This window comes from Sus scrofa, chromosome 2, assembly GCF_054392235.1.
Source record: "Sus scrofa isolate SSC_HxYL_T2T_F1_AM1 chromosome 2, Sscrofa_HxYL_maternal_Yorkshire_Landrace_v2.0, whole genome shotgun sequence".
In the NCBI taxonomy this organism is placed as follows: Eukaryota; Metazoa; Chordata; class Mammalia; order Artiodactyla; family Suidae; genus Sus; species Sus scrofa.
Genome location: NC_139384.1, coordinates 10,606,226 through 10,616,609, shown reverse-complemented (window position 1 = coordinate 10,616,609; position 10,384 = coordinate 10,606,226). Strand labels below are relative to the sequence as shown.

The 10,384-nt window shown below is 53.3% G+C and overlaps 1 protein-coding gene across 1 annotated transcript; it reads left to right on the top strand.

Moving 5' to 3' along the window:
* The first annotated feature begins 1,044 nt into the window (after positions 1 to 1,044).
* Positions 1,045 to 9,868, top strand: LOC100524786 (pregnancy-associated glycoprotein-like). Its single transcript, XM_021082956.2, has 9 exons — positions 1,045 to 1,145; positions 2,441 to 2,606; positions 3,690 to 3,807; positions 3,899 to 4,017; positions 5,288 to 5,487; positions 6,431 to 6,547; positions 8,006 to 8,147; positions 8,235 to 8,333; positions 9,558 to 9,868. The coding sequence occupies exons 1-9, from the start codon at positions 1,045 to 1,047 to the stop codon at positions 9,708 to 9,710; spliced, it is 1,215 nt and encodes a 404-aa protein (XP_020938615.2). The 3' UTR covers positions 9,711 to 9,868.
* Positions 9,869 to 10,384: the final 516 nt, after the last annotated feature.

The following is a 10,384-nucleotide window of genomic DNA, read 5'->3' as shown; positions in this document are numbered from 1 at the left end:
GACTCCCACCTCTTGGCCAGAAGTAAAAGCATGCGTAGCCTGCAGGATGAATCCAGCTCATACTTGCTTGAGGTTGAGATCACACTATGATTTTTGAAAAAGTGAAGAGGAAGACAGAGAGAGAGAGAGAGGAAAAAAATTAGGAGCTAACATTTGAAATCAGGGGATTTTACATAAACATCCAGATTTCTGACTTCTCTGGAAAACATGCCCAACCAGCCTGCTTTCCAGCATGGCAGCCACTCAGCTTGGAGCTGAGGAGAGGCTGCCCCAGCCCAGGATGCCCACCCAACCAGGCCATTCTTTGCTCTTGCATCTTCACCCATGAGTTTGTGAGAACTGCCCTAGACTGCCAGCTCCCTGAAGACAAGGACTGCCTGTGTCTGACTCATGTTTGACTTTCTGGCATCTGACCTGGACCCCAGCACACAGGGTCCTCCATTAATGTGCCGGATGAGCAAAACATCTTTTGGAGGCAGGCATCCCATTTCTTCCGATAGTAAGACTGTGCCATTGGAATTCTGCTCCAGCCTTGGTTTCTGAAGCTGATGGGCATCCCAGAGGCCATGATCTGTGCCATGGGTCCCGACCGAAAGCCACTGGTACGTCAGTGGGCTGCCCCTCAAGCCTTCACTTTGACATTTGATCTCTGTTCCTCCTTCCAAGCTCCTCTCCAACAGAGGCAGCAAGGCACACCTCATGTGTGGCTGTCCAGACCACATGAGATCTTGAAATGTCAATCATAATCCCTAACACTTATTTTTATCATGCTATTAGCGGTGGTTCTTCTCCAACATCACAAGAGTCTCCCAACTCTTTGTTAGTCCGCACTTCTGTTTGGTTGTGCAGCCAGGCTCCAAGGAAGAGATTAGAGCAGAAATCTCTGTATGCTTAGAATTTTCTAAGTCCACTCCCCAAGGACACTGATGGAGGTAAAGATCTTATCAGGAGATCTGTATTTCTTATCAGGTCCATTAGTGGCCGACAGAGGACAATTCGGGCATGTCAGAGCATATATAACTAGGAGCTTCTGGCCACCACTGCATGCCCAGGAATTGCTATTTCCTGAGTACCTGGACCCAGGAAAGAAGCATGAAGTGGCTTGTGATATTCGGGCTGGTGGCCTTCTCAGAGTGCTTAGTCACGTAAGTATGGGGACCAGAAGTGACATCATCTCTCTCTCTCTCTCTGGAATATTTCTTGTCATCCTCTTATTCATCTACTCATCATGGTTAGAAGGGAATGTCACCATTCCCTGACAGTCTTAAACTTCAACTCTCACTGATAGATGAGCACCTTGCGGTCTGTCCAAGGGTCTTGGGGTTGGTCTCCAGGATTGCACAACTCTGGGTCAAGAGTCACACAATGACCTACGTGAAAAAATGGCACTCCTTGGATTTCTTCAGTGCACAATCTGTGCAACGGTCAGTGTAGTCTGGTGGAAGAGCACTTCTCCTGCATTTGCTCCTAGGTCTTCTCTCGGCTCTCCCTCCATTTCTGGGTCTTTGTATTTCTGGGGCTTCGTCTCCGTATCTCTCTTTTGTTCTCTCCATCTCTTTGGATGTCTATGTGCATGCAGAACTCTCTGACGTCTTGTTATTTTTTCTTTCTCAATTTTTATTCTTCCTCATTTCTCTTTTTGGGGGTTTGCTTTTTGGTTTTTTTGGGTTTTTTTGTGTCTTTGTTTTCTTTTTAGTGCTACACCTGCAACATGTGGAGTTTCTCTGGCCGGGGCTCGAATCAGAGCTACACCTGCTGGCCTCTGCCACAGCCAGAGCAACACGGGATCCAAACAAAGTCTGAGACCTATAGCACAGCTCATGGCAACACCAGATCCCCAACCCAGTAAGCGAGGCCCAGGATCTAACCCACATCCTCATGGATACCAGGTGGGCTCCTTACCACTGAGCCACAACAGGAACTTCCCTTCGCCTCTTAATTTCCATAATTTATTTCCCCATCTCCTGGCTGACCACAGCAAAGCCACAAACTCCCCTGTCCTGCATTTCAACTTCCTCCTCTGCAAAAAGAGGATCATGATGACCCTTGGGCCTCCCTCCCAGAGCTGCTTTGAGGCAGATGCAGCAGGGTGGCAATAGCAATGGTAACGGCTTCATTGTTGAGACTTCCCATGTAGAAGGTGCACTACATCCATCCTCTTACTTACGAGCCAGCACATTCTACTTAGGGTGTGGGGTTATTGGATGCAACCTTGGTACCAATGGAGGCACTGACAAGAGCTCACATGACCTATGCAACATTACAGAAGAGAACCTGTATTTGAACCTAGGGTTTTGCCATGGTCTTTGCAAGATGACACTCATAACAGTGCTTGGAGAACACACAGTGTCATCACAATGGAGGCGTGACAGTCACTCCACAAAACAGACCGCTGTTGGCTATCTCTTCATTGTTTCCTTTACCCAATGCACTGCGAAAGGATCCCTCTAAGGAAGGTCAAGTCCATCCGAGAAAACCTCAGGGACAAGGGCTTGCTGAAAAATTTCCTGGGAGAACATTCTCATGACCTGATCCAGAACCGCCTGGCCGAAGAGTCTGCCCCTCAGAAGAATATCTCTCAACAACCCCTGAGAAACCACTTGGATGTAAGTGGCAGGGGAGGATGGCCCCGCAGCGCCCCCTGGTGCTCTGGTCTAGCACTGGGTCTACCCTGGAGGTGCCAGGTGGGAGGGTAGGGATGGGGGGGGGGGCTCCTGCCAGAAGCTAGAGAACTCGGGGGTGGGTGGGGGTGGTGGAGGACGGGCACCTCAAACCCAGGGGAGAAGGCCCTCCCACCCTCAACTCTTGGTCTGTGGTGACTGGGCCCAGCGATGACCAGGTGGCAGGTAAACATCCATTTCTGTGCCAAGGATATGTCATCGCCTTGAGGAAGAGTGTTCTTTTAGACCCAAGGGAGCCACTGAGCTTCAGATGAAGGGTGAGCCCTGTCTGATCAGACAATAGAGCCAACTGCAAAGCCAGGGTGAAGCCACAGGCAGTGGAAGGGCAGCCTCCAAAGACCCAAAAATTGATTGAGCCCCTTTGGTGGGTGGCACTGTGGAAATCTAATACTCTATGGTTTGGGCTACTATTTTGTTTTATTATATTTTATTTTTTACTTCTTTGGGCTACACCTGCAGCATACGGAAGTTCCCAGGCCAGGGGGCGAATCAGAGCTACAGCTGCCTGGCTGAGCCACAGCAAGGGCAGCACGGATCCAAGCTGTGTTTATGACCTACACCACAGCTCGCAGCAACACTGGATCCTTAAGCCACCGAGTAATCCCAGGGATCGAAGCTGCATCTTCATGGATAGTAGTCTGGTGCCTGTCCGATGGTAAACAATGGGAAATCCCATGGGTACTGATTTTTAGAAAGGTCTTTTATCTTCCTCAAGAATGCAGAGCCCAGCCTGAGACCCAGGCGAAGAATAAATGAATGTCACATAAAAGGGCCAGCTGTGTGCTGTTGACAGGACATGCTTTGGGCTTGGGTGAAGGAAGGAGAAGGACATGCTCAGGCTGGGCCTTGAGGGGGACACTGGAGAGCTGCTCCAATGAGGCACTGGTCTGAGCAGAGGCTGTGAGGTGGGGCCATGGGCAAGGGACCATGAGGTTGGTGGCAGCTCAGGAAACCAGGGTGACCAGGGCAGTCAGTTCTGCCCTGACCGCCCCTCCCCGGACCCTGCAGATGATCTACGTGGGCAACATCACCATCGGAACACCCCCCCAGCAGTTCAGCATGGCCTTTGACACGGGCTCATCTGACACATGGGTGCCCTCTATCTACTGCCAAAGCATGGCATGTGGTGAGTGCCCCAAGCTGCCCCTCTGGTGCTCCCCCCAACCCCCTTCTCTGTCCTGGGCAAGCTGATGGACACTCATCTCCTCTGTCTGCAGTTACACACAACACCTTCGACCCTTTCCAATCCACCACCTTTCAGTTGCCAGGCATCGTCATCGATCTGCATTACGGCTCTGGGACAATGACCGGACTCCTTGGCTATGACACCATTCAGGTAATGTGGACACCACGGGCTGAGGCAGGGTCAGCCGTGGATGGGACTGCTACTTCCCAGACAGATCCGCGATCCCTTGGGAGGGCCTGACTTTCCCAAAGTTCCGAGTGGCTCGCCACCCAAATGCCCTGGGGGACTCTGTCCCTGTGGGGGAAGTGCACCTGCTGACACACAGGCTCTCAGAATGGCCACCCCAGAGAGAGGTCTGGGGCGTGGATTTGCACCTCAAGTGAAATTTTGCCTCCGCAGGGAGAGGGGGAATAACACTCACTTTTTGAACCCCGACTGGGTTGGGCACTGTGCCAGGCACTTCGATTGTGATAATCCTTTCACCCTGCAGCACCCACACAACCACCCCCACCCCCACCCCCACCCCCACCCCACAGCAGGTGCTATTATTATCTCCGCTATACAGATTAAGGAGCTGAGGTGCAGAGAGCAAGGGCCTTGGCCAAGGTCATGCATCTGGTAAGCGGTAAAGCTGAGCTGGCCAGTCAGGACTCATGCAGGTGTGGGGTTTTTGTGGGGAGAGAATAAAGCTGATCTGGGGACCCTGGGGGGGGGTCAGCCAAGGGCTTCAGGCACCGAGGCAGGGGAGGCAGGGGGCCACAGATGTGGGAACAACCTGCTAAATGCATTCTTACTCTAGGCGGTCTTGGAGAATCTAAATAAAACTAAGCCCAGACTCCCTGAAAGGGTTGAGTATTCTCCTCTCTCTCTCTCTTTCTCTTTATCTCTCTCCCTCTTTCTTTCTCTGTCACTAGCTCACACGCAAACACACACCCTAAAGAATTTTCGTGACAATCTTGCAGCTTCGCTGTATAATGGGCATCTTTCTTACTGTGTGGATGCAGGATCCACAATGCATTGCAACGAACTCATCCCTTTCTGTCATCAGATCCCAGGGACGCCAAAGACAAGGCTACCCTGCTCTCTACTCGTGTTCTCCTCAGGTGGGAACCATTTGGTCCAGCCCTGAGTCTCATTCTCCCCCCAGGACGAGGGCATAATCTCACTCTCCCCCCAGGACGAGGGCATAAGGCCAAAACTACAGACAGCATTTTCCAAAGGAGCAGCTGTGGATTGAAATCCACAGACTGGCTGAAATGGAAACCAGATTCCTGTACCAGCGTGGCCTGTGGTCAAGCCAGGGCCCAGGCAGGCCTTAGTTCTCTGCAGGCTAAAGGCATCTCCCTGCCCCTCTCCACTCCAACCCAGCCCCAGCCCTGTTTCACAGACATCCACATGGGAACACACCCTTCTTTCACAGATGGGGGACCTTATCATCAAGAACCAGACATTTGGCTTGAGCCTGACAGAGGATGACATAGTCTTTGAACATGCAATCTTCGATGGCATCCTAGGCCTGGGCTATCCCAGCCTCGCCATCAAAGGGACCACCCCCATCTTCGACACTATAATGAATCAAAGCCTCATTTCTGAGCCTGTCTTTGCCTTCTACTTGAGCACGTGAGTATGAGTGGAATAAACCCTCTCTCCACATCACCTGTATGATGCTTTCGGTTGCATGAAAATGTCTAGCCTACGTGATCCAGAAGTTTCCTGAGAGATAGTCTAGACCAGGGTAATCAACTGTGACCACAGGGCCTCATCTGGTACCACCAGCTAGATTCTATAAATACACTTTTAATGGAACACAACCATGCTCCTGGGGCCAAGGGCAGCACTTGGCCCAGGGAGGTGGAGGGAGGAGGAGGAACAGTGGAGGGGTCAGGATACAGGCAGGAGGAGGAGAGAACGGGATTCGCCGACGGATTCGATAAGGAAGGAAGGACAGGGATGGGGGGACACTTTCTTCCTCACTCACATTTGACCAGGAGCCCAGGACCAGCTAGAGCACTGGCAGGGCTCAGTGCAAAAGGAACATGAGGGACCCCTTGTGGAAAAAGCTTGAGACTCAGGACAGAGATGGCAGAGGCCTGGGGGCCTGCTGAATGGGGGGTCCCGTGGACCGCATGGGAATCTGGGCCCTGGGCCCGGGAATCTGGCCCTGGGTGAGCTGGATCCATGCCCTTGGCACCCTCAGGTCTCAGCTTTCCTGAAAATTGTCAGGTTGTCCCAGTGGAAGCCCCAGCCCTCCAGTCTGGTGTCCCCTGAGGGACTCTCTCAGCAGGCTGATCGAGGGAGGGGACCAGTCCCTCTAGGAAGGGTGGGTGCTCAGAGCCTGGCCAGGATGTCCCCCCAGGTTCAAATCTCTTTTAGGCTACTCATTAGCCGGTCAGGTACTGAACCTTCCATGCCTCAATTTCTGCATCTGCCAAATGGAATCCTAGCAGTGCCCCTGATGGGTGGATAAGCACAGCCCTCAACAGTGCCTGGTGTGTGGCCGAATTTGAGAAAAGCCACCCATTATTCTCCTACACTCAGCCCTCCCTCTCCCTCCTCTCCTCAGCGAAACAGAGTTAGGCAGCGTGGTGATGTTTGGCGGCGTGCTCGACTGTTACTACAAAGGAGACCTCAAGTGGGTGTCCCTGTCGAAACCCCACTACTGGCAGATACCCTTGGAAAGGTAAGCCCCTCCCTCTGAAGGCCATCCCGAGGGCTGTCCCCACACATGCACACAGACATGGACGGGCACACACACACACACAGTGTCACACACACACAGATACACACACCCTCCACAAGCAATGACACACTAAGAAACACAAACAGAGACACAAATAGAGACACACACAGGCACAGAGACACACCAAGACACACAGACACAGAGATACACAGACAGACACACACACCTCCCCGAAGTTTATAATCACCCTGGCCTCCTGACCAGGGTCCTGGCCAGGGACCGGAGATGCTTGTGCAACCCAGGGACACTGCAGCAACCACGTTGGGAGGCAGTTGGGGAGCATGGTTTGAGGACCCTGAAGTGTCCTGAAAGGAGGATCAGGGAGACTTCCACGAGCCTGAGAAGGCTGGTGCTACGATGACCAACCGTCCTCGGCTACCCAGGCCCAAGAAGGTGATTAGTGCACAGGGTCGCCAGTGGGAAAACAGGACACGTCCTGGACAAACTGGGAAAATGGGTCTCCTTAGGGAGAAGCTACCCAGCAGTGCACAGAGGCTGGCTGCATTCCTGAGACTGGAAAGCACATCAGACAGAGAGATGCCTCCTGACCCTGACTCACCCAGTCCCATCCCAGGCACATAGGGGGAAAGGCACTATGACAGGGACCACCAGGGAGCTGGGATCCAAGAGTGGCCTCAGAACGAGAGGCAGGAGTTTAGCCCCTCAGACATGGTCTTCCATGTCTTTGGAGGCCCCAGGGCAATGTCGCTCATCGCCTGCCCCGGGGGCCTCAGTGTATGAGCCTGGCCGGGGGGCAGGGCCGGGGGACTACCTCTTCCAGGGCACCCAGTGTCCCCCTCCCCACCACTCTGAGCATCTGCTGCACCAGAGAACCGCCAACAGAACTTTGGGCATTGACCCATTATTTCTCAGACACCAGAAACAGGGCTCTGGTTGCCCTCATTCATGTCTTCATTCATTCATTCATTCAAAAAGTCATGGTGTGGATCTGCTGTGTGCTGGGAATTGAGGTGAGCACTTGCTCTTAGAGACCTAGAATCTAGTAAGGTAGACATTCAGGAAAGAGGTCACCCAAAGAATGAATTGCCATTTGTACCAGGCTAGACTTGAGGAAGTGTGTACAGAGAATGGCCAAGAGTGGAGCCTGATGGGAGCAGGGGGGAGGGGGTGGACGCAGAAGTGGGGGTGGGGGAGAATTTCCTGACATGTGACAATTAAATGGGCGACCAGCATGAGCCAAGGCCTTGCGGCATGAAGGAGCCCAGGGTTTTCAAGAAATGAAAGGAAATCAGTAAAGGTGAAATGACCAAAGCAAAGGAAACCAGAATGGGGGCATGAGCTGGACGATTATTCTGGAGACAGTCCCAGTGGGGATTGGGGGTGGCATCAGAGGCTTCAGAGTGATCCTGGTGCCCACTTTGTCCCACTGTCTCTTAGGATCAGCATGAAAGGGAAGATTGTTGCATGTAAACGCGCTTGTCAGGCCGTCGTGGATACTGGGACCTCGTTGATGATTGGCCCAAGGAAACAAGTCTACAACATCCATAAGCGCTTCAGTGGCTATTACCTCCAGGACCTGGTGAAGGAACAGGCTACAGGTTCATTCTGGGGCTCTTCACACAATCAGGATAAGGTGTACCAACCTCTCTCCCCTTTTCTCTAACAGTACGTAATCCCATGTCAAGACATCAACACCCTCCCTGACATCGTCTTCACCATTGAGGGCATCGACTACCCAGTGCCAGCTCGAGCCTATGTTCAAAAGGTGAGGGGCCAACCCTGGGGGCTGGTTCTCAAATCGGGGGCTTGCAGGAACCATTGGGCTGCTTGCTGGGAGGAGGGAGCACCCTACAGGCCAAGCTGCACCACTGCAGATGCACCTAAGCACCAACCCCACCAGCACATACCACCACCCATTGGGGGTGAGGGTTCCCAGCGCTGCCCACAAAAGCAACCTCTTGAAGGCAAAGGGAAGACTAGGACAACCACCATCCTGAAATCCATATGGAGACTCCACCCCGGGCAGGCACAGTATCAGGCACAAGGAGAGGGGACCACTAAGGGTCTTGGCCCTCAAGGAGCTTCCGGTCAACCAGGGCCCACGGATGGATGACACAGAATCCCTGTGATCATCAGGCTGAGGGACAAGGGGGTGGCTGAGGACACTGCCAGTGTGTTGTCCCACCAGAGTGGTTCACAGTCTCCCTGCCCATCTCCAAAGTGCCCTGGTTTGGATGATGATTAGAGGGTTTCCCGAGTCCTAGGCTGCACCTGCCCTTCGTAAGGCCCAGTTCCCCCTCTGGAAGCTGGGACACCAGACCAGCCCTGTGCAGGGCTTGGAGGCCCTCCTGCATGAAGGGGACACAGTGACTGCACAGCCCCTGGCTCAGACCTCAGGGAATTGAGAGGAGGCTGAAGGAGCTCAAATAAGGCTTTGAGGAAGAGAGGGAATTTCAATGATTGTAAACCCCCAGCCTCATGGAGGGGTGAGAAGCCCCTCTGGGGTGGAGGCAAATCGACACTGGGCTCCGTGCCCCTGGCACCCCTGGGGGCAATGCCAAAGTATGCCAGGGGCAAGACCAGTTGATGAGGGCTAGAGACAAGGAAGCACCAGGGCAAGTTACTCAGTCCAGCCTGGAATGGCCAAGGAGAGTGAGCAGGGATCCAGGAAGACCACTCGAGTGGGGGTGGGGGAAGAGGCGCTGAGCGCAGCCTTAAAGAACAGGTTGTGGGGAAAGGGGCACCAAAAGGCCTTCTGTGCAGAGAGAACTGCCAGCCTGGGGCAGAAGGAAAGAAAGAGCAGGGAGTTGGAGGGGGGCTACAGACTGCCTAGTTCTTGGGGACACCCCCACCTTCTAGAGCTGCTGAGAGAGTCATGTGGCTCTCGCCTAAGGAGGGAGATAAAACCCAGAAACTGTGGATCTGGATACAGGGGGGAAGCAGCAGGTGAGGGCTCAGGCTCACGGCTGTGTCTTTCCTTCTGCTCCAGAGTGCTAGAGGACTGTGTGTGAGTACCTTTCAAGGACGGAGAAGTAGGTCAACCCGCAAGCAACTCTGGATCCTGGGGAACGTCTTCTTAAGGTTGTACTTCACCGTTTTTGATCGAGGACAGAACAGGATTGGCCTGGCTCCCGCTGTATAAATGCTGGGGCTGCTTCCAGAAACAATCAGGCCCAACCCCCAAACACACATTCACTCACACCTAGGGCATTCTCGCCCAGGGAGCGCGTCTTGAACAGCCTTTGCTGCTCAGCAAAGCAATGTTCTCAGTGAAGAATAAAGGCTTGCCTTTGCAACCAACTGGGGCCGCTCTTTGAGTCTGGGCGATGCTTCATGACTGCGCAGGACTTGATGACATAGTCTGAACCACAAGTGAGAGGAGCCCACCTCCACGAGATTTCCAAAGGAAGGGCAGACTTCTTGGAAGGATACTGGGGATTGGGGATGCAGGAACCAGAGCAGATCCAAAGATCTCAGTGACTGGACCCAAGTCATCTAGCCTCACCGCTTTCATTGCTCAGGCTTCTAATCATATGGAAGAACTCCAGAGAGGCCTGCCCAAGGGTTTTCTCTCCCTAAGGTATATCTAAGCCCTAGGGAAACAAGCACGGAAAAGATCCAGGAGACAAGGGATGCTCTGACTGGCCCACCTGAGGTCATGGGTCCAACCCCAGACCAACCATCGTGGAGGAGGTCATGGGGTACCATGATTGGCTTAACTGGGTCACATGGCCTCGCAGGGCAGCGTCTGACTGACAGGGTTCTCCAGAACCATGTGACTGGACGGGGGAGAATGGCCTCAAAGGTCGTGTGGCA